This window comes from Sus scrofa, chromosome 1 (assembly GCF_000003025.6).
Source record: "Sus scrofa isolate TJ Tabasco breed Duroc chromosome 1, Sscrofa11.1, whole genome shotgun sequence".
Classification (NCBI taxonomy): domain Eukaryota; kingdom Metazoa; phylum Chordata; class Mammalia; order Artiodactyla; family Suidae; genus Sus; species Sus scrofa.
In genome coordinates, this window is record NC_010443.5 from 240,506,622 (window position 1) to 240,531,219 (window position 24,598).

Below are 24,598 nucleotides of genomic sequence, written 5' to 3' on the forward strand. Positions count from 1 at the left end.
AGCTCTCTAACTCCTCTGGGTTAGATTCATTCTCATTCCTTCTGGCCCTCCATCTAACTCTGACCTTCTCAATTTTATTTCACTTTCACTTTATGTCACATGTTTTGATAATCGATTGCTGGCATGACAAACCACTCTAAGATGCTGTGGCTTAAAATTGCAGCTGCTCTGTTTGCTTATGATTGTCATCTGGGTTGGGCTCAGCTGGGCAGTTCTGCTGGTCCTGCTGGGGGTAACTCATGTGGCTGCGTTCAATTGGCAGGTCAGCTGGAGGTTGGCCTCAGCTGGGGATGGTAGGCATTTAGCAATCTCTTTATCTCCAGTCAGTCTTGGAGCTGCTCCCTCAGCATGTGGCCTCTGCACATGGTCTCTCCAGCAGGGAAGTTAGACTTTTCAGAGGGAATTCCTCAAATAGGAGTCTGCAAACTTGAGGTCTGGACCAGTTTTACCACAATGTGACCTTGAGCCAGTCCCCCCCCGCTTCTGGACTTCAGTTTCCCCATCCATGAGAAGATGCACAGATCTTTTTTTTTTTTTTTTTCGGTTAGAACATTTTTAAAATTTTTTTAATTTTTAATTTTACTACTCAAATGGATTTATCACATCTGTGGTTGTATAATGAAGGATGGACAGATCTTTAAGATCTTTGGTGGTATAGCTGATACTCTGTGATTCTACCGGGCACAGTACTGACCAGAGACCCATGTTCCAGCCACATCCTACTGCTGATTGTTCTCTGGATGGGCCACTTTTAGGCCTCTGCAGTTTCATATTGTTATTCTCTCTGCCTGGACTATCACATTCTTTCCCCATTATCCTTTCAAAACATGATATACATTTTTTTAAACCTCATTTAAAGGTTTAAAGGTGAGTTGACTACCTCCTCAGCTTGCAACACATTCATCATCGATTCTATGCAATGTTCTTCTTCTGTTTTGTTTTCCCTTAATCCCTAATCTCTATTTCTCTTCCAACCCTAACACGGCCACTCCTACCATGTGCCTGAAACAAATCATGTGTTATCTGCCCTTGTAAAACTGTTCCTCTGGCAATGGGTTCCCATGCTTTCTCCACCTCTCCACTCTCCTAAACACAACCCTGTTAAGTGTCCCTATACATCTCTCCTTAAGCACCTGCAGGAGAGTTGCTCTAAGGTCTATACCTGTTGGGACTTTGGGGTCACAGGGATGTGAATCATCTAACCAGGAAACAAGAACTGCTTGAGAACTTAAAGCAGTTAAACTTGAGTACTGGAGGGCAGCAAATTGGTTACTGGAGAGAATAAAAGAGCTAAGAAGCTAAATGGGGACAATGAGGCAGTGAGAAATGAGCAAGAGCAGGAAGTTTCTACTTTGCCAGCTTTACTAGATAACCCCTCTTCTCAGGCTATAAAGAGAAGAGGGATTATCTGGTAAAGCTGGAATCATCATAGACCTGTTCTGACCCCATGAAGGAAGTGCAGCTGCTGCTTGGAGATGCCACCTGAGGCTGAGAGGGGAGAAGAGAGACACCGTGTCTCACTCCTTCCTCCCACCCTCCAGCTTCGTGCTGATGCCTCTCAGGGGAAATCAGTTGATGAGGAGCCTGAGAAACACAACCTGCTGGGACCAGACCCCCATGAGCAGGGCAGGAGAAGGACAAGAAAAGGATCCTAGGGCACACAAGCCCAGGGCTGGCACCTTGGCAGCCACATACCCAGCATCCCTAAAACCTACCAGAACGCTCTCCAGTCGGCTGTGTCAGTTCAGTGTGGCCCCCACGCTTGCCAATACTGAGCATTACCCAACTTTCTAATTTTTTTTAATGGATGGGTGTAAAGTGTGATTTGCACTTCTCTCAATTACTGGTGAGGCAGAACACCTCTTCATATACTTGTCAACCATCAAGATTCTCTCTCTCTCTCTGAAACTGCTCTTCTTGGTTTACAAATATTTCCTATATAAGCCAACTATTAATCACTTCTCAGATTTACATATTACAAGTACCTTCTTCCTCTCTGTTAAATTTGTGACCTTCATTTAAAAAGAAATCTTGGAGCTCCTGTTGCGGCTCAGCGGAAATGAATCTGACTAGTATCCATGAGGATGCAGGTTCGATCCCTGGTCTCACTCAGTGGGCTAAGGATCCAGCGTTGCCATGAGCTATGGTGTAGGTCACAGATGAGGCTCAGATCTGGCATGGCTGTGGCTGTGGCTGTGGTGTAGGCCAGCAGCTACGGTTCTGAATTGACCCTAGCCTGGGAACCTCCATAGGCTGTGGGTGCAGCCCTAAAAAGACAAAAACAAACAAAAAAACAAACCTAAGTATCCATGAGGATGTGGAAATGAACCTGACGAGTATCCATGAGGACATGGGTTTGATCTCTGGCCTTACTCAGTGGGTTAAGGATGAGGCATTGCTACGTAGGTCACAGATACAGCTCGCACTCCACACTGCTGTGGCTGTGGTGTAGGCTGGCAGCTACAGCTCCGATTCAACCCCTGGCCTGGGAACTTCCACATGCTGTGTGTGACCCTAAAATAAAAAGACAAAAATAAATAAATAATTAATTAAAAATATTTCATTAGTCAAATCTATTATTATTATTATTATGTCCCCCTTTTTTTCTTTTTTGGCCACCGCATGGCGTATGGAGTCTCCAGGCCAAGGATTAAGATCTGAGCTGCAGTTTCGACCTGCAATGCAGCTGCAGCAATGCCAGATCCTTTTTACCCACTGCATGGGGCTAGGATTGAATCTGCATCCTGGCACTGCAAGATACCACTGACCCCATTGCCATAGTGGGAATTCCCCTTTTTTACTGAGGTATAGTCGATGTACAATATTATAGAAGTTTCAGGTGTATAACAAAGTGGTTCACAATTTTAAAGCTTATATTCCATTTAAAGTTATCATAAAATATTGGCTATATTCCCCGTGTTGTACCATATGTCCTTGTAGCTTAGCTTATGCAAAGTAGTTTGTACCTCTCAACCCTTTACCCCATCTTTCCCCTCTCTTCCCTCTCCACACAAACTACAAGTTTATTTTCCATATCTGTGAGTCTGTTTCCATTTTGTTATAGTCACTAGTTTTTTGTTTTTTGTTAATTTTTTTTTTTTTGCCATGCCCATGGCATGTGGAAGGTCCCAGGCCAGGGATCAAACCTGTACCACAGCAGCAACCTAGGCCACTGCAGTCACAACACTGGATCCTTAATCTGCTGTGCCACAAGGGAACTCCTGGTGGGGTTTTTTTTTTTTTTTTTGGATTCCACATATAAGTGATTTCATACCATTTTTGTATTTCTCTGTCTGACTTACTTCACTTAACATAATGCCCTCCAGATTCATCCATGTTGCTGAAAATGGCAAAATTTCATTATTTTCATGACTGAATAGTATTTTATTATATACATATAGTAATCTTCTTCATCCATTCATCTGTTGAAGGACACTTAAGTTGCTTCCATATCTTGACTATTCTGAATAACACTGCTATGGATACTGGTGTGCATGTGTCTTTTCAAATTAGGGCTCTGTGTTTTTTGTATCTTATTAAGAAGTTTGTCCCCACTTACTAGGTCTTTGATCCTGGGCAGATCATGTTCCCTTGGTTTTCTGTACTGCAATTCTATCACCCTGTTGGGGGCAGTGGGGGGCAGGTGGGAGGAAGAGAGAGAGAGAGAAGAAGAAACAGCCTTTTCTCCAGACTTTATGCACAGCCCAATTTTGAGCTGTCATCTCAGGGAGAATCTGCTCTGTTCCTCAGACTGAGTGTTCACTACTAAAGAAGGCTTTGTTTTCTGTGGTGTTAACTTCCCAGAAAGCATACCAGACATTGTCTTCACAAACAACACCAAAATAGTAAGGCATAATATGAAAGAAAGATGCATGTAACAAAACTGGTTTCCAAACCAGGTCCCTCTCAGGAAACAGCAAGAAAAGGAAAAAAAAAAAAAAAAGTTGGCATTTCTCAGTTCTCACTTTCCTCAGGTGTCATGTCTCAAAGAAATATACACGTGCCAAGTTCATTTTCATTCCCATAATTTCTTTAAAGGGTTCAGAAGGTGCTATATTTCCTGGTTGTGGTGAGACAAAAAGAGCTTTGGACTTAAATTTTGACAGACCCCAGTCTAACACATGGCTGATCTGTGATTTTTCACAAGTCACCACACTTCTTTGAGCTGCAATTTTGCCTGACCTGGAAAATGGGATGTCTTATGTATCCCTTGTCTAAGAAGCATTAATCATCAATTGGGGAGTTCCCATCACAGCTCGGTGGCTAACAAACCCGACTAGTGGTTCCCATTCCCATGAGAATGGGGGTTCAATCTCTGGCCTCACTCAGTGGGTTAAGGATCTGGTGTTGGTTGGCTGTGGTGTAGATCAGTAGCTACAGCTCCAATTCGACCCCTAGCCTGGGAACCTCCATATGCTGCAGGTGTGGCCCTAAAAAGACAAAAAAAAAAAAATATATATATATATATATATATATACATATATATATATATAGTCAATTGGAGAATGGAAATGGAAGTGCTTTTCAACTTTCATAGATTTTTATGTGTGTGTGTGTGTGTATACACACACATATTTTTGGGGCCACATGTGCAGCATATGGAAGTTGCCAGGCCAGAGTTCAAATTACTGCTGCAGCTGCCGGCCTACACCACAGCCACAGCAATGCAGGATCCGAGCTGCATCTGTGACCTACACCACAGCTCAAGGCAACACCTGATCCATAACCCACTGAGCAAGGTCAGGGATCAAACCCATATCCTCATGGACACTAATCTGGTTCATTACTACTGAGCCACAATGGGAAATCCCTTAGAGATTTTTTTAAGCACCTCCTTTGTGCTAGGTACTGGGGTTACTCTTTCTCATTTAATTCTCATAACCATCACAGGAAATTTATTATTCCCATTTTACAGCTGGGAACACTGAGAGATTCGGAAGTTCAGAAGATTAAGTCAGTTTCTGAGGCTCAAACAGCTAGGACTGCTCAACACTTGCCATTAGGTGGACTGGAAATGGAGCTATTTGGTATGGAGACTTTAGCTCTTCCATTAGGTAGTTCTACAGTTCTTTAAGAATGAAACAAAAACTCCTGGGAAATGTGACAGAATCACAGTCCCCATCTTCATGCCCTGGGAACCAAGTTGAAAACAAATGGCAGGTGGTCCTGTCCAGGTCTTTCCTCCCACCAGCTTGGGAAATCTTACAGCCTTGGCAGCCCCAGGGATCCCCAAACCCAGCTGCTGAGGCTTGGGGGCTCCCTTGAGATAGCTGTGAAGCAGTTTCTATGGCTCTGATTAAGTGGAAAAAAGATGGGAGGAGCTGCCTAACCCATGGGGCAGAAGGCAAGTGACAGCCCTAGGAGAGGGAGCGTCCCAAGAACACAGCAGGACTCAGAAATGGCCAGGGGCATCCCCTTTAAGTGAGGCTTCCCTTACTACACTCCCAAGAGATGAAGCTACCCACAACCCTGTTGGGGGCACCCAGGATCAAGGAACTTGAGGGCAGAGCCTGGGTATCTGAGGGTATGATGGATGAGTTCAGGGTAAACACAACCATGGGCATGTACTCTGGCATTGCTACCCTTGGGTGTTATCTGCCAGCTTAGGCTAAGGGTCCTGCACCTTGACTGGGGACAGTAGTCTCAGATGCCTCCTTCCCTTGAGACTGTAGAGAGTATTTCCCTCCAAATCTCGTTCACAGAAAATTCCAAAGCCCCAGCCAGCAAGGAGCTGGAGGGCCAATGCTGATGCCTCTCAACTAAGGTACCCTGTGGCTAATGGACAAGGCATCAGGATGACAGAGCTCTAGAAGCAATGGCTCTCTTTCCCTTTCTCAGAAAATGGTTATCAAATCACAGAATGTCAGAGCTAGAAAGTCACATCAAACTTGCCTTATGGTACACATGGTAAAAACAGGCTCAGGGAGGGCAAGCCAGCTGGCAGAAGCTACCCTGGGCCTGCATTCCCAGTAGTGTTCTCTGCTCAAATGATACCTAGCAGCCCCCATGGTAAAAGTCTTCATCCCCAGGAGACTTTTGCTGGATTGGGGAGCTGCAATGAAACCAGAACATTCCTCTAGATTTTGAAAACTCAGAGGTACAGCCCTCTTGTTTTAAAAATTCATCTTGATTCATTTGGGCTCATGTAGTTTACAGAAATCTCGTTTCTCCCAAGAAAACAACAGAAAAATGATGGCCTCCTGTGTCAAATCTTGGGAGGTGAAGGATGCAAGAAACATTCTGCTCCTCGTCTCACTGAGCCCATGGGGAACCAGAGAAATCCCAAGCCTAATGTTTCCCAGGGAGCAGCACTATGATGCTGGAACAAATATCAAAGGAAGATGTGATTGGTGAAGGGAAAAAACAGTGGCTTTAGAATTGAAAGATTTATGTGCAAGTTTCAGTTTTGTCAACTGATTTCCTGTGTGACCTTGGGGAGGCACCACCCCATTCAGGGCCTGTTTCATCACCCATAATTTGGAGGAAAGAAGACAAGATGCTCTCTAAATGTCCTTCCAGCATCAGCTCTGACTGGTGACCCAGACTTTTCCTTGCTGTCCCTGGACACACCTCCAGCCTTCCCTCTGTGCTTTGCAAGGCCTAGGAGGGGGTGAGAGGGTGTCTCCCAGCCATGTTGTATTTCCACTTAAACTCAGATTTACTAAATTCTTATCCACATTTCACTGGAAATGACAGCTGATAAAATAAGGAGTTCCTGAGGTGCCTTGTCCAGATCTGACCAGGGAAATCAGGGGAAAGACAATCTCCAGATTGCTCTGGGCTGACGTTGCTGCTACAGGATGATGTTAATTCTGCTGTTTACAGAAATAAGTCCAGTGTGAGTAGAGGCTTTTTGGTGTTTAAAACCAGATGGTATTTCCTGCCTTGATCAGTCTCAGAGCTTTGGTTCCCATGACAACCCCAAAGTTCCACCTACTGCCACATCCCCATTCTCCTAGCTTCTTCTTCTTCCACCATTGTGCCAGGGTCCCTGGAGAATAAAGCCACTAACTAGCATGTGAATAGCACTTTACAGTTTATAACATACACCTGCATCTATTACTTCATTTACTTCTCACCACAGCCTTGCCAATTAGCATTTGCTACTCCCTCCATTTTACAGATGGGAAAACCAAAGTCTCAGAGATGAAGTGATCTTCTCTCTCAGCCCTCAGTGGTGTCAGCAGGACTTAAACCCAGGTTTTATGACTTTTGACCTCACGTGGGGCCCACTGTGTGGCCCACTATGCCACTATGCCCTGCCTGCAGACCAGCTACTCACTTAGAATTCCTAAGTGGTCAATTCCATACATATACAGCTCTAGATCAAGGTATGACATCCTTAGGCAAGCTACTTAATTTCTCTGCCTCACTTTCATCATCTATAAAATGGGTAATAAAAGTGGTGTCTTTAGATGGATGGGAGGATTGAATCATCATGTGTGTAAAACCACAGTATGTTTGCTGAAAAGCCTGGGTGAGTCTCAGTTCTATTTTAACCTTCATGTGACCTTGAATGGGTCATTTTGCTTGTTGGTGCCAGTTTCTCCCTCTGTGGAAGAGGTGACAGTATCACAGTGCTCATATGGATATCATGTGTAATTAGATTAATACATGGAAGATGCCTTGGAAGGCACCCTCTTTCACACTGCAACATGCACAAGCATCTCCTAGGGACCTTTGAAGATGCATGACCTTCTGGCTCAGGAAGGCATTTCTTTCAAGCATCCAGAGAATGCCAAAGGTTCTGGTCTGTGGCCCACTCTTTGAGAACCAAGGCAATAGTCAGCAACACCATTCAAGTGTTATTAATGATCAATATAATGCAGAGTGCCCAGTGAAGACTTCTGGTCCTGGACTTTTGTTTGCAGGGAATTTGGTTTTTTTAAAATTACAGATTCTATTTCACTTTTAGTGATCAGTCTGTTCAAATAATCTATTTCTTCTTGATTGAGTTTTGGTGGGTTGTATATTTTTAAAAACTTGTCCATTTCTTCTAGTTGTCTAATTTGTTGGCATGTAACTGTTCATGGTGTTCTTTTATAGATTTTTGTATTTCTACAGTATTGGTTGTTATTTCTCTTTCATTTCTATTTTGTTTGAGTCCTCTCTCTTTTCTTCTTGGTGAGCCTAGCCAGAGGTTTGTCAGTTTTGTTTACCCTTTCAAAAAAACCAGTTCTTGGTTTTGTTTATTTTTTATAATCTCTATTTTATTTATTTACTCTCTGAATTTTATTATTTCTCTTCTTTCTGCTGACTTTAGGTTTTCTTTGTTCTTCTTTTCCTAATTCTTTTAGGTGGTAGGTTAGGATGTTTATTTGAAATTCTTCTTGTTTTCTGAGGAAGGCCTGCATCACTATGAACTCTCCTCCCAGGACTGTTTTTGTTGCATCCTATAGATTCTGTATGGTTGAGTTTTCATTGTCATTTGTTTCAAGGTATTTTTATATCCTCTTTTATTTCATTGGTGACTCATTGATTTTTTTCAGTATCATGTTGTTTAGTCTCCATGTAATCTTTCTTCTTGTTTTTCTTTCTGTGGTTGATTTTTAGGCTCATGCTATTGTGGTCAGAATAATTTCTAGCCTGTTAAATGTGTCGAGATTTGTTTTGTGTCCTGGTGTGTGGTTTATCTTAGAAAATATTCCATGGGCAGTTGAAAAACATGTGCATTCTGGGCTTTTTGGATGTATCATCCTGAAAACATCAGTTAAGTCTAACTGTTCTATTGTATCATTTAGGATCTCTGTTGCCTTATTGATTTTCAATCTGGAAGATCTGTTCATTGATATCACTGGGATGTTAAAAATCTCATTATTGTACTCCCTGTATTATTGTATTGTTTCTCCCTGTACATCTGTTATTTGCTTAATGTATTTAGGTGTTCCTATATTAGGTGCATATATTTTTTTTCATTTTTTAAAGTTTTATTTAAGTATAGTTGATTTACAATGTTGTGATGATTTCTGCTATACAATAAATCAATTCAGTTATACATATACACATATCTATTGCTTTTCATATTCTTTTCCCATATAGGTTATTAGAGAATATTGAGTTGAGTTCCCTGTTATATATAGAAGGTCCCTGTTGACCATCCATTCCATATAAAATAGTGTGCATAATGGTGCATATCTGTTAATAATTATAATATCCTCTTCTTATATTGATCATTTTATCATTCAGTGTTCTTCTTTATCTTTCTTTATGGCCTTTGTTTTGTCTGATATGAGTACTGCTACCCTCTCTTTCTTGTCATTTCTGCTTGCATGAAATATCTTTTCCAGCTCTGCTCTTTCAATCTGCGTGCCTTCTGCCTTAAAGTGGGTCTCTTGTGGATAGCATAGTCCAGGCTCCTGTTTTATTATATAATCTGCCACTCTATGTCTTTTGATTAGAGCATTTAGACCATTTATATTTAAGGTAGTTATTGACAGATATGTATTATTACATTTATGGCTGCATCTGCAGCATATGGAAGTTCCTGGGCTAGGGGCTGAATTAGAGCTTCAGCTGCAGACCTATGCCACAACTATGGCAACACCAGATCTGAGCAACCTACACCACAGCTTGCAGCAACACTGGATCCTTAACCTACTGAGCAAAGCCAGGGATCAAACCCACATCATCACAGATACTATGTCAGGTTATTAACCCACTGAGCTACAAAGGGAACTCCTTCATTGCCATTTTATACTTAGTTTCCCAGTTGATTTTATATTTCTTCTTTTTTTTTTCTTTTCCTTTTTTTCTTTTGTAGATAGATGGATTTCTTTTGTATTATGCTTGAGTTCTCTTCTTTTGGGTTTTTGCAAATCTATTGTATGGTTTTGATTTGTGGTTACCCTTTTTTTCAAGTATGTTACTCCATTACTATATCTACTTGTCTTAGCCTGGAAGTTAACATAGGTTCAAACATATTCTAAAAAAAAAACCCAAAAAAACACTACATTTTTCTTACTCCTATCCCCCACATTTTATGACTTTGATGTCTTCTTTTACACCATTATATTTATCTTTTTTATATTCATTGTAGTTAATATCAGTTTCATAAAATTTAAAAAAAATGTTTAGTCTACATACTGGTTTATTTAAATGATTTACTTTCCAACTGTGATTTTCTATTTCCTATGGATTCTTGCTTCTTTTCCATTTAGAGAAGGCCTTTCAATATTTCTTTTAGGATAGGTTTAGTATTGATATGTTCTTTTAGTTTTTCTTGTCTGAGAAATTCTTTATCCCTCCTATTCTAAATGATAATCTTGCTGAGAAAAATATCCTGCAATGTTTCTGTAGAGAATCAGCTGACACCCCTGTGGGGGTTCCCTTGTAACTAACTCTTTGTTTTTCTCTTTCTCCCTTTATAACCTCTATTTATCTTTGAAATTTTCCATTTTAATTATTATGTCTTGGTGTAGGTCTGTTTGGGTTCATCTTGTTTCTTCTCCGTGTTATCTGTACCTGGATATCTGTGTCCTTCTTACACCAAGTATACGAATCCTTTGCAAACTCTTCCAAAAAACTGAGGGGGAGGGAACACTCCCAAATTCATTCTATGAAGCCACCATCACCCTGATACCAAAACCAAACAAAAACACTACTAAAAAAAGCAATTTACAGGCCAATATCATTGATGACTATAGATGCAAACATTCTCAACAAAATATTAGCAAACTGAATCCAACATCACATTAAAAAAAATCATATACCATGATCAAGTTGGATTCATCTCAAGGTTTCAAGGATGGTTCAACATACGCAAATCAGTGTGAAACACCACATCAGCAAAAGACAAAAACCACATGTTCATCTCAAATGATGCAGAAAAAAAGCATTTGATAAAATTCAACATCTATTCATTATAAAAACTCTTACCAAAGTGACAGGTATAATGGGAACATAACTCAACATAATAAAAGTATTTATGACAAACCCACAGCACACATGATACTCAATGGTGAAAAGCTGAAAGGCCTTCCCTCTAAAATCTAGAACAAGAAAAGGATGCTCACCCTCACCACTTCTCTTCAACATAGTATTAGAACTCCCAGTCACAGCAATCAGACAAATAAATAAAAGGTATCCAAATTGGAAGGGAGGAGGTAAAACTGTCATGATATGCAGATGACATGATATTATATATAGAAAACCCCAAGATTCCATAGAAAAAGTACTAGAATTGATAAACAAGTTTAGCAAGGTAGAAGGTTATAAGATTAACACACAAAAATTGGTTGTATTTCTTTACAAAAACAATGAAATGTCAGAAATGTAAATTTAAAAAATCCCTTTTAAATTCATATAAATGAGTTTCTGTCATGGCTCAGTGGTAACAAATCTGACTAGCATCTGTGAGGATGTGGGTTTAATCCCTGGCCCTGCTCAGTGGGTTAAGGATCTGGCATTGTTGTGAGCTGTGGTGCAGGTCTCAGATGCAACTCAGATCTGGCATTTCCATGGCTGTGGTGCAGGCCGGCAGCTACAGCTCTGACCTGACCCCTGGCCTGGGAACTTCCATATGCTGCAGGTGCAGCCCTTAAAAAAAAAAACAATAAAATAAAATAAAATAAAATCACATAAAAATACTTAGGAATAAAACTGACTAAGGAGGTGAACAATTTATACACTGAGAACTATAAAACACTGATAAAGAAAATTGCAGATTATTCAAAGAAATGAAAAGATATCCCATGCTCTTGGATTTGGGGAATTAATATTGTTAAAATGGCCTTACTACTCAAAGCAATAAAAAATTAAAAATCATTAGAAAATTTTAAAAATTCTGGAGTTCCCATCATGGCTCAGTGGTTAACAAATCCAGTAAGTAACTATGAGTTTGTGAGTTCGATCCCTGGCCTCGCTCAGTGGGTTAAGGATCCAGCATTGCCATTAGCTGTGGTGTAGCTCTCAGATGCAGCTGGGATCCCATGTTGCTGTGGCTGTGGTGTAGGCCAGCAGCTAAAGCTCCAATTTGACCCCTAGCCTAGGAACCTCCATGGGCACAGCCCTAAAAAGACAAAAGACAAAAAAGAAAGAAAAAGAAAAAAGAAAGAAAATTTTAAAAATTCTAATGGAAAAGAATATGAATCAGAATAACTTAATCACTTTGCTGTACACCAGAAACTAACACCACATTGTAAGTCAACTATAAAAGAAAGAAGGAAGGAAGAAAGAAAGGAGAGGGTCACACCCATAAGGCCTCCAGTTATAAGCTTATCTGAAAGTTCAAGAAACTTGGAAAACCCACTAGGAGTGTCAGCAGGAGCCCATTTGGAGGGTTTTTCCTGGTGGGAAATTTCTGCCATGAGAAGGGCTTCCTAGGACCCCCATCTGCAGTTCTGTATATCCTGGAATCCCAATGTGACAGTGGGGAAAGCTACATTTGATCTTGGAGCTCAATAACGGATATAAAAACATCAATGTGCTACATATTGTACATCAAAATATACTCACTAATAATGATTTGTGACATCATTACTATTATTTTCTTTTTAGGACTGCATCCGTGGCATATGGAGGTTCCCAGGCTAGGGGTTGAATCAGAGCTGTAGCCGCCGGCCTACGCCACAGCCACAGCAATGCCAGACCCCAGCTGGGTCTGCAACTTACACCACAGCTCATGGCAACACCAGATCCTTAACCCACTGAGCCAGGCCAGGGATCGAACCTATGTCCTCTTGGATACCAGTCACATTAGTTTCTGCTCAACCATAGGGGAATGCCTCTTTCAATTCTATCTTTACTGTGAATCCTTCCTTATATGATTGTGGGTTGTAAACTAAGTTACAGTGCATTAAATTCATAACTATGCAATAAAACAAATATTTTCCGTTTGTTGTTGCAATTCACTTGGCCGATACATCCCTAGCCCAGTCACAGGTCCCTAACCCAGCTCCTCTGACAGCTACCAACTCTGGGTTAACGCGGCTGCGCAGAGTTGCAGCCCCAGCAGAGAAATATGTTCTGAGCACAGCAACTGTGAGGAAGAGCTCATGTGGCCTCGATCGCCTCCCCCGCCCCCCACAAGAAACCGAGAGAAGAAATGCGCGATTATGATTCGAAAAGGCTGATGCCCCAGGACACCTACGCTGTGCCAGGCGCAGCCTGGGCGCTTGACTTGCATTATCTCAATTAATCGTCACCCTGCCCTCTGAGCCAGGATTGTAATCACCCCAGTGGATCATAAACTCTGCCAAGGCAGGGGCTGTGATTTGCGGCCCCACCCCCTCGCACCCTGGGAATGCCCAGTGCCTGAGACACTTATCCAAGGTGGCTGTCTGCTGAATGAGTGTGTCAAACCTCGTTCCGACAAGGAGGAAACTGAATTGGCTTACCTGAGGACGCTGTCACCAGGCACACGGCCTTGCGGCCAGCCTGCGGCTCCAGGAACTCTGATGGACATCCCCCTGGAGGATTTCGTCTGACTCAGGCTCTAGGCTACTGTCCCTCACGAGGAGTCAGTAAAATCAAATTGCCCTGAGGCCACTTCACCGATGAAGCCAACCTACAGGAGCTGCAAGAACACTGGTGTGCAGTCTCCAGTTCTAGGGCCTTCTCTAGGGCTGAAGTTCCACACACACACACACACACACACACACACACACACACATTTATAAAGCCCACGCTCAGAGGCCAAGTTCCCTGGAGCTGACTCTGAGTGGGGAATGGCCTGAAGCATGTGGTTTAGGTCCCGGCCTTAGGAAGGACACCTGTGGCGGGCGGGAAGCGGGATTGGCCCGAGGGAGGCTGGGGCCGGAAGCGCAGGGGCTGGTGGCGGAAGTGGGCAGAGGCGGTGGTCGACCAGGCGGGGACTCCTGGGAGGAGCGTCCAGGTCAATGCCGCCCCAAAGCGCTTTTGAAAACGCTCTCGTCTGTGACTCAAAGGGAGTGTTTCTGATTGTGATGAAAGTGGGAACAATTATTCTGTTGAAGCAAAGAACCATGGAGATGGAAATGAGAGCCAGAGGAGTGGCAAGAGGGCAGGAAGCCCGAGAGGCTTCCTGGGGCCTCGGGGAGTGCGTTCCCACCTTCCCGAGGGGCTTTCCTCTCCCAGAGCCGGGACAAGGGTGACCCCACCTCATTTTGAAGCATTTTCCGTGCGGGGCTCTGGGTGAATACCCGCAGTTCATCTAGACCCCTTTGATGAAGGGGACAGAAAGTTGTGTGCACATACCTGTGTGGGAGGGTGGGCAAACCCTTATGATGGTTATGTGTCCACGCTGAAGGTCAAGAAGGTGACAGGAAAAGAGTGGAGGACCAGCCAGGCCATGAGCTCCCCTTTCTTTCTTTAAAAATTATGGTAAAATATATAGAATATAAAACTTACCACTTGAACCATTTCAAGTGTATATTTCAGAGGCATTAAGCACATCCACAGTGTAGTACAACCATCACCATTATTTAGTTTCAGAACATTAATTTATTTATTTTTGCTTTTTCTTTTTTTAGGGCTGCACCAGAGGCATATGGAAGTTCCTGGGCCAGGGGTTGAATCAGCTACAGTTGCCAGCCTACGCCACAGCCACAGTAACTCCGCATCCAAGCTGTGTCTTTGACCTACTCATGGCAACACTGGATCACTGACCCAGTGAGCAAAGCTAGGGATTGAACACGCATCCTCATGGATACTAGTCGGATTCGTTGCCACTGTACCACGATGGGAACTCCTAGTTTCAGAACTTTCCATTACCTCAAAAGGAAATTGCCTACCCATTAAGCAGTGCTACCCATTTTCTCGATTCCCAAACCCCAGCTTTCTGTCTCTATGGATTTGCCTATTCTGTACATTTCATATAAATCAAATGACATACTATGTGGTCTTTGGTGTCTGGCTTATTTCATTTAGCATGTTTTCAATGTTCATGCATGCTGTAGTGTGGATCAGTACTTCCATGGCTGAATAATATTCCATTGTGTGGATAATTACAGATTTTGTTTATTGATGGTTGTCTGGATTATTTCCACCTTGTAGCTATTGTGAATAGTGTTGCTACAAATATTCACATACAGGTTTTTCTTTGAATACTTATTTTCAGTTCTTTTCGTGTATTACCTAGCAGTAGAGTTGCTGGGTCACATGGTAGTTACACACATAACTTACTGAGAGACCATCCTCCCATCTTTGTATAGATTTTCACACTCAAGAGGCTAGAAGGGACCTCAAAAGTGACTTAGAACAGTGTTTCTCAGACTTTCAGATTTCACGCATCTGTAAAACTAAAACTACCATTTCTACCACTCCCTACCTGTCAGGTAATAGGGACTTACATCAAGATCAAGGCCAACCCTGTATAATGAATATATTTAGTGTCAGGTAAACTCCTTGCCTTGTACTTGTTTTTCCCTTATCACTTCTGCCACTGGTCCCATGGGAGCCACTTGCTTGGTCCAATCTTCAACCAAAGTCTGAGTTCCCCTCTCCAACTGCCTGGACTTAACCAGCCTCTCGGAGTCCATCAGGGGGATAAACTCCCTTTCAGGTAGCCTTGGTCCCTGGAATGTTTTTCCTACTGGAGAGCTGTCACTACTCCCACAGTCTCCCCAGGATCTTTGTTTCCCATTCTGGGGTCCCAGAGACTTTGGCCTCATTCCATCTGCTTTAGGACTAAGACCCATGTTACCTTCTGTTTCCCAAATGCTCTGTAGGGCTAAGCACAGCCAACGTGAAATATTGAGAGCAGAAGAGGTAGAGATAAGGAAGTTTTCTGACTTGTAAGTATTCTTAGAAGAAACAGAGAATCTCCAAGATATATATGTAAATATATATGTATTATATGTATCTATATATGTGTATATATACATACACATATATATAGTATTATAGTATTTCAAAAGCACCTCCCCACCCAAAAAAATAATTGTGAAGAAGCCATACGGACTAATGAAGTTTTATCTGCTTAGTTGTTGGCTGACCTTATTCCAGTTCAACATTCCCCTCTGTGCCAAAAGGCAGTAAGAAATCACAGAGAGACAAGAAGTGAGGCTGGCATTCAAACCGACTATCCCGTTACTGGGTGACCTTGGCGAGGTTAATATCTATGTGCCGCACTCACCAAATCAGTAGAAAGGGGATTTTAAGGCTGCCTCACAAGGTTATTGTGAAGGAGGCAGCGAGGCAACAGAAGCACCCGGCACACCACAGGCACATCTCCAGGACAGTTCTCACTGGAAGAAATCTGAGCAGTACTTTATACCTTTGATGAGCAAAGTCACAGTGAGAAGACAAATTCACCATTATTTAATATACATTTGGCAAACAAAAATCCTTCAAAGAATCAAGTCTTTGTATGGAAATAATAAAATAACAGAAAGTAGTGTTGGATGGTACATGGAAACACAGTTAGGCTGACACAAAACAGCACCTTGGTCTCTTATCAAAGGATCAAGTGGCCCTGCTGAGGCCCAGCCTCCTGGATGGTAGGGACAAGGTTTCCTGGAAGAGGACAGCCATGGCATGTGTCTATGAACCCTACGGAGGCAGTGCTCACAGGAACTGGGTGGGACCTTACCCTGATGGGAGTCGGCTCACTTCCCTGGGCAGGGAGGGCCCTGAAGAGGGGACCCTGGGTGGTCTCTCCCTTAGGAAGGAAGCTGCAGAGAGGGTGCACCACCCATCTCCTCCAGTCCTGCAGAATTTGCTGTCAACTTTGACAGGGAAAGTAGTGGTCTCTTTGCATGTTGATGATCTGTTGGTTAATGAGACGTGGTCATCTTGCCTGAAGTGGACAGCAGAGTACAGATGGTGCTTCATAACACCTTTAGTCTGGGCTGCAAATCTTCCTGGGAAGGGTCCCAGGCCCTCAGGGGGTGCCTTTTTGGAAGCACAGGTCATCGCAGATGTCCACAGCTGTATAGCCCAGGCCTGGCCTCCACGGCAGTGTCCTTAGGCAGCTCTAAGGTAAGAGCAAATGGGAGGGGTTTTCTGATTCCTTCCCTGGATCAGTTCCTGTGATCTGGCTAGAAGGCCTTCCTGCTTCTTTCTGTCCACTTTGCTGGGCATCCCAAGGACACAAACAGCAGAGTTAGGCACAGCTGAGGGTGGAGATTCACCACCAACCCTCACGTCCTCAGGGCTCCAATGCCAGCAGAGCCATCTAAGCTGCTGCTACCTCTGGCTGGAGGCTGCTGCTTCTGGCCTCGACCTCCCAGCCCTGCCTACTTCAGGACGAGTGGGAGGTGAGGGGAGGGAGAAACAGAGACAGAGAGGATTTCAAACAGGTGATGGAGATTTCTCACATCTGCACAGCTCCACATGGTGTGAAAAGGGCTTTCACCTGCATCTGATCCTCAGTGCCTTGGGGGAGCACTATCCCCTTGTAACCAAAAGAGAAACAGGCTCAAGGAGTAAAAGAAGCACATTGCCCATTAAGAAGTGGCTGAGCCAAAACCCAGTGCTAGGACTGACTGGTGATTCTGTACTCTTTCCAGGTAACTGACTGCTTCCAAGCATTTCAAAGAAAAGAACCTTAAATCAGAATAGCAAGTATCTAACTATACCCCTGATGATATTTGATCCACAAATGTTACATGCCACCTGCCTTCTCACACACTGCTCCCCGCCACGCCCAGTGTGGGGAACCCTTTCTCTTTCTTTCCCACCTGCCAGATGTGCTGACTCACCCCTTCAGACCCAGTCTTTCCACTGGGGCCTGTTCAGGCTGACCCTGAGCTGTCACCCACAAGTCCTTCGAGCTGTGGACCCATCACACTCCTTTATTACAAAACTCCTTATGGCACAACGTCTGACTTCAGTGATTGTCTCCTTAAGATCCTGTGGATGCTTTGAGGACAGAGACAACTGTTCTTCATCTTTGGATCCAAAGCGCAAGCACAGGATATAGGGTAAATGCTCAGTAAATGTTTGGTAAACGAAAAAGTAAATGTTTTCCGTGCAAAACTTGTAATAGTCTGACGCTGATGCAAGGAGGCATGAGCATCCCCTTGGCCACTGAGAAAGGATGCCTGCACCAACACTGAGAAAGGATGCCCTTGGCTCTGCAGGAAACACCCAGGATGCAGAACCCTCTGAGCAGGATCCCAGCCTTCTCAAAGTCAGGGGACTCCCTCACCACAATGTCCCACTGCCAAAAAGAGAACTGCTGGGTAGAGAAGAGGCCCTTACCAAAGACCCCTGACCCAGCCGGAAGCCCCCAGTGCCACTTGGGTCCACCCCCAGGGGCTGTGAAGCCTCAGGGCTGCCACTATCCCAGTCAAAGCAGGGGCTCCCCAGTGGTGTCCAAGGAACCCCAGTCTTGCAAGAGTGAAGCAGCACTCTGTGATCAAATATGTGGGAAATGCCACAAGCTACATGGTCCCTTTGAAGCAATCCCCCCACCTCATGCATGGCATGCTAAGGATTCTGAGGTGTCCTGTAGCAAAAATCATGCAACTGACCTTTAACCTGGTGTCTGCCAAATCTATGATCCCAGAGCCCCACCCCACTGTCATATATACACAACTCCTCCTTCATCTTCCTTTATAAAAAACCTGCTAGCACCCTATGGAACTAGGGTTCTGAAGAACACACTTTAGGATATGCTGGTGGTCACTGAGCAAGAGAAACAATGTGGATAAGAATAGCCTCCTGGAGGGGCCCAGAAAGGTGGTGATCATGGCCCAGAAAGGGTGCCCAGGAGCTCTTACCAACCAGCACAAACTGCCTGGGAGAAAAAGCCTTAGAGCCACTGAGTCCAGTAAAAAAGACAAAAGCAGCATCCATCCTGAGCCTACTTTCCCATCTGCAAAATGAGAATAATAAGCCCTGCTCTGTCTGGGGTCATCATATGAGACCCTGGAGGTATGCCTTTGTGAAACGCTGACCCCGGCATAGCTCCTGCGTATCATAGGTACTCAATCAAACTTAACCCAGTGAAGGCTGCACAAATAGAGGGGCGATGAAAAGACCAGCAGGACAGCAAAGAGCAAGCACAAAACCTCACAGCACCTAACTCAGGAGCCCATATGTATTTCAGAGGTAAACAACCCAAGGCCTACTGATAGCCTCTGAAGGCATGAGTTCACTACAACAGTGAGAACCCTTGCTGCCTCCAGCTCCAGGAGTCTACAGGATTCAGTGGCAAAAGCCCGGTTTCGGAAGCCTGCTAGATCTTGTTCTCAGCCAGCTCTGCTCCTTTTGGGCTGGGCTCCACTCCTCCCTGTCTGTGCCTCTAGTGTGCAGAATGAGGTGAAACTATGCCAGCCTCCAGGCTGGTGGTGAGGACAGATGACACTGGCGTCCAGCTGCCACACACGTGTCTCCTTAAGGAAAGATGTGATTTGAGGAACATTTATAAAGGCGTTTGCCAGGGATGGCTGAAACAAAACCTCTTCTCTCCAGTCATGTGAAAAGTTGGCTTCTATGGGTGAGAGGATGAGAGGGTAAAGGAGGAACAGCATCTGCTGTATTGATGATGGGGAGAGAGAACACTGGGGCTGCGGGCAATGCAGAAGCCAGCGGAGGGAAATGGGCACCAGAGGGAGAGAGGAGAGGCCACATTTCCCCAGGACACCAGCACGCAGCCTGGCAAGGCTCCTGGTGAAGATGAGAACCCTGCAAAGGCTGCCATCCATCGTGCACATCCCACACACCAAGTACTTGACACACATTGGCTCTGAGAGCCCAAGTTAACCTGTCTTCGGACACACAGCTGGCCAGCTGCAGGGCAGGACCAGAACCCTGAGCCGAGTCCAGAACGCTTTCCACTCCTCTGGGCTGCCCCTCAAGGCTGGGACCATCCACTCACATCTTCTCCTTAAGAGTGCTCAAGAGGGGGGAATGGCTCTGGCTCATCTCTGCACCCAATCACCCAGCACATGGCAGAAGTGCAGCACGTGTTGTCCAAATGAATTACGTACTTGAAAACATTTCAGAAACCTACTGGACTCAAAAAAGTCAGAGTCCTTTTTGTAGAATATGACATGGTAGAAAAACCACAGGGGCTGATCCCCTTCTGAGGAACACAGCATTAACAGTGTCTAGAAGAAATTTCAAATTCCTCACTTCATTGCCTGGAAAATGTGAGCATCCAAGTCCTTCCACAATGTAATCTATCAGGGTTTTCTGCTTCCACTCAAAGTGGAAAAGCCCTACAGTGATACGGAGTGAGCACCGAGGAATATCAGAGCATTGTCTTGCCCAGCCACAGACAAGGAAAGAGAAGGGATCCTCCAAGACCCCTTGGACCTCTCTTTTTTTTTCCTATATAAAAAGGCTGTCTTTGCAAGAAAGAAAAAATGCATTCAACGCACACATCTGAACAGCTGCTGTACGCCGTTTGCAGCAGATGCAGTGAGAGCCATTTTCATACAGACCAGTATGGGGCCCCAGTGGCTGGAGGAGTTAGTTCTGGGCAAGGGAGTAAAGAATAGCTTCTTTGGTGGGTGCATTGGTGGGAGGGACAAGTTAGAAGTTCTAAGGGAGGAGGTGGTGGTGTGGCTAACTTCCTCCAAAATATACGCTCCCTCATCTAAGTACAGATTTGTAGCTGTGAGGGCACTACCTGAACAAAGACTACACTTCCCAGTCTCCTTTCATCAAGGTGGGGCCATGTGACTTTGGGTGGCTGATGGAATGTGAGCCGTTAAGAGCAAGGCAGTTAAGTGGCTGTACCTTCACCACCATCCCCTTCTCCTCTGCCAGCCAGAAGCAAAGACTCCAAGGCCCCTGGGAATGGCAGAGCCACAGACAGGAGGAGCTGGGTCCCTGAATTACCGTGTGCTTCTGCCCAGCACAGGCAGCCATACGAGGTCCTATAGCAGAATACGTCTCTACTGTGTTGGAGTTTGTTACCGCAACTAGCATCACCCACTCCTATAATAGGGAAAGGAAGACTGGCATTCCAGGCAGAGGGAATAGTGTGATGAAAGCACAGTAGTGTGACAAAGCATTGTATGTTTCAGAGAATGGGGAAGGACAGGTGGCTGGAGCACTGGCCGTATGCAGAGGGTACTGAGGTTCAGAAAGCTCATGCCGGTGACCCCGAGAAGGAGGGTCACGTACACGGATTGTTTCCAGGGGCCCTGGTGTTGCTGGCGCTGCTCTCGAAGGAAGAGTGGAAGTTGTGAATGGTTTCCTGTAAGATTTGTCTCTCGCGTCCCTGTGGAGGAAATTGAAAACAAAGACGGTCTTGTTAATTCTTTTAACCATTAATTCAATTGACACAGTGTTGTTCATGTTTAACTCATACTTGAAAAACCCATGGGTGTCTTGGGGAAAATAAATTACCTAATTGAAAGAGTGCTGAGATTAATAAAAGCATTCTGAGTCAGAATCTCCCCATAAACGCAGCATGCCTGGCTGGAGAGGCCCCCGAGATGTAGGGTCTGATCCCCCAGATGAGGACAGGCAGCAGAGTCCAGGGAGCGGGAGTGACTTGCCCTGGGTCCCTCATCTCGGAAGGGATGTCTCCCACCCTGCCCTGCTCTGGACATCTTTCCAGCCCTCACATTTCCAGGGAATTCAGTGGGAGTCGAAGTTTCTAATACGGAGTAAGAGTCTGAGCTGCTTTTATTCCCTTTTATACAAAAGATGACAGATTCAGCTTCATGGTGATTCACTTCTCACCCCGTCCCAGCTCCCGCCCCTTACACACACAGTTTGAGATGGGCAAAGAGGGAGAGTGTGGATGTTTCTTTAAGCCCAAAGGACATCTTCACTGAATATGTAGCTGAAAGGCAGTGATACACAGAGGTTAAGAACAGAGTCTGGAATCAATCAGCCTTGGTTCAAATCCCAGTCTTCCCATTTACTAGCTGCGTGACCTTGAGCAAGATACTTCATCTCTCTGGCCCTTGATTTCCGCATCTATAAAATAAGAATGATAATAGTACCTCAAATGGTGCTGCTAACACTGGGCCACAGATGGGCAGCAGGAGGCTGCAGTGTAGACATATATATATTTGTTTCTAGGCCACACCCTTTTTAGGGCCACACTCACGGCATATGGAGGTTCCCAGGCTAGGGGCTGAATCAGAGCTACAGCTGCTGGCCACAGCCACGGCAATGCCAGATCCAAGCCGTGTCTGCAACACATACCACAGTTCATGGCAATGCCAGATCCTTAACCCACTGAGCAAGGCCAGCGATTGAACCCATGTCCTCATGGATACTAGTCGGGTTTGTTACCACTGAGCCACAATAGGAACTGCCAAAACATATATTTTTTAAACCAACAAATAAATGTGGTCAAAATGCAAAGCAAATTAAAAATGAATAATCTCTGGCCAGCTGTTCTCTGTTAAGAGTAGGTGGGAAAAAAACAAACACTGAATGAGCCTAGACTTTAAACTTTCCCTTCTTTCATTTCATTGACTGCCTATATCCCTGAGGGGCCCCTTTCGAGACCCCCAAGCAGAGACCTCTCATGTTGACAAGGCTTCATGGACACCTGAGAGGGCAGGAAAAGTCTCCCTTTGCACCATCCTTCCAAGTCACCCTTCCCAGAAAAGTGCCACCAGGATTCCATCAACACACACTGAAAGGCTGCAGGGCAGAGGACAGAGCATCGAAGGTGGGGTCAGAGCATCCCAGGTCCCTATGCCACGACTCGCTCCACCCAGGCATGACCCACACTGCTGCGTTTCCGTATCCGGAAAATGGGGATAGTATCACATGCTGAGGATGCGATGAGGCGCAACCTGAGATAACCTGAGCAAACTGCAGAGGACTGAAAAATAAATAGAAGGGATGACAGCCATGTCATTATTAGACACCACCTCAGCCTTAATTGCCTGAGAAAGGAGGTCAGGGCAAGACAGGGTTCCAGCACGATCTGCTTCTGAACCTCAGGAGGGAGCCACAGACGATGAAAACCATAATCGCTCTCTGCATCCACAACTGATTGAAGTTGATAACGATAATTGCCCTTTAAAAACCCCCAAGTTTCGAAGCACCTGCTTGATAATTCTCCAAAGGAAAAAAGCAAATGGCCAATAAAAGTAGAAAAAAAGAAAGTTCCGTCTATCTAGTAGTTAAAGAAGTGCAACTTAACACAAGGCATATTCCTGGCCTCTCAAAGTAATAAAAATTAAAGAGCAAACTGATAGTACTGAATACTGGCAAGGCTGACACTGGAACTCACACCCACAGCTGGTGGGGATGTTCACTGGCTCTTTCTGGAAGGTATTTCAGGATGAAGTACCATTTACCTTGATTTAGACTCTTTGGCTCCATAATTCTGCTTTTTTTTAGACAACTATTCTGAGGAGATAATTAGAAAACCTTATACATGAAGTTGCCCACTGCAGCACTATTTATAGAAAGTTTGAATATCTACATATCCAACAAGTAGGGATTTAAAAAAATTAATTTTAGTACATCCATGCAAATTTATTATATTAAAAAGAGTTCTTAATGACATGGGATAACTGCATATATTTAATGTTAAACGAAGAAAGTAGAATGTAAAATTATAGATCCAAATTTATCTCAGCCACAGGAAGAAAAACATTCGGCACAAAATGCTGCAGAGTGAGCTTCCCAACTGTGAACGGCATTAGTCTCTGCGTGGCTGGATCATGATTCCTTCAAGAGTTCCTTTCACCTTTTTGGTACTGTATAAATGAGTAAGATGACTATGCATAGCTTTGATAATCACAAAAAAGTGGGAATGGAAAGAAGCAATGGCTTAGGACCAGCTAAAGGTGAGACTCAGGCCATCATTTCTGGTTCACCTTCTCTAATATACAACTTGTCTGAAACTAAGAGACTAATAAGCAGACTCGAGTATATATCACAACCTGAATACTGGGGTGAGCTCACCCAGAAGTCACCTGGCTTGCAGGCTGACGGTCCACACCACTTTGTTGGTATTTTTATGGTGCAACTGGATTTGGGTTAATATTCATTTTTTTCAAAAATTGGGGCTAAAATGTTCAAACTTTTTTGATTGTGTAAGAAATACATTTTATATCACAACCCTGTTACATGTAAATCCATATAGCTGAAAGAAGCTTCGCCCTTCCTACCTGCAAAGAATCTTGATATTTTCTACTCTATTCTATTTTGCTTGTTAAAATGCTATTCGTGAACCACTAGATTGATTCTACAACCTGCCAGCATGCTGAGGACCACAGCTTGAAAGACACAGGGTGAGGGGTCAAGGAAAGCTGGGCTTCTCCCCCCCTTCCCCCAGTCCTGGACTAAGTTCTCAAATGTGTACAGGGCATTTGAGCCACCCTGGGTACTCCCTTGGCCAAGGCTGGGTTTCGAAAGGAAAAGGATGAACATTAGAAGGGGAAGCTTATGCCCTGTGGCAATCAAAAAGGACACAGGAGTTGGGGTCAGGTGGATCCAGCCCAGAAGAGCCCAGGTCCAGGGCATCCAAAGGGCTCTAGGAAGCCACAGTCAGCCTGAGAAGTTCTTTGCAATTTCTCTCTCTCTCGGCATATGGAAGTTCCTGGACCAGGGGTCAAATCCAAACTGCAGCTGTGGCACCACTGGATTCTTAACCTACTGTGCTGGGCTGGGGATCAAATCTGTGCCATCACAGAGACAGTGCTGGATCCTTAACCCATTGCACCACAGTGGGAACTCCCTCTTGGCACTTTCTAAGAACCAGCATAGACTTGCAATGATGACCTAGAGTGGGGAAGATAAACTT

General features: G+C 44.3%; 1 protein-coding gene across 3 annotated transcripts in view; it reads right to left on the reverse strand.

The window, feature by feature from the left end:
• The window catches only part of ANKS6 (ankyrin repeat and sterile alpha motif domain containing 6), a 61,520-nt gene continuing 53,135 nt past the window's right edge, over positions 16,214-24,598 (reverse strand). For all 3 annotated transcript variants that reach the window (XM_013993702.2, XM_013993700.2, XM_001925405.4), the window contains one exon: positions 16,214-21,094. In XM_013993702.2, coding sequence (XP_013849156.1) covers positions 20,990-21,094 — 105 coding nt within the window. In that variant the 3' untranslated portion in view covers positions 16,214-20,989. The remainder of the gene's footprint in view (positions 21,095-24,598) is intronic.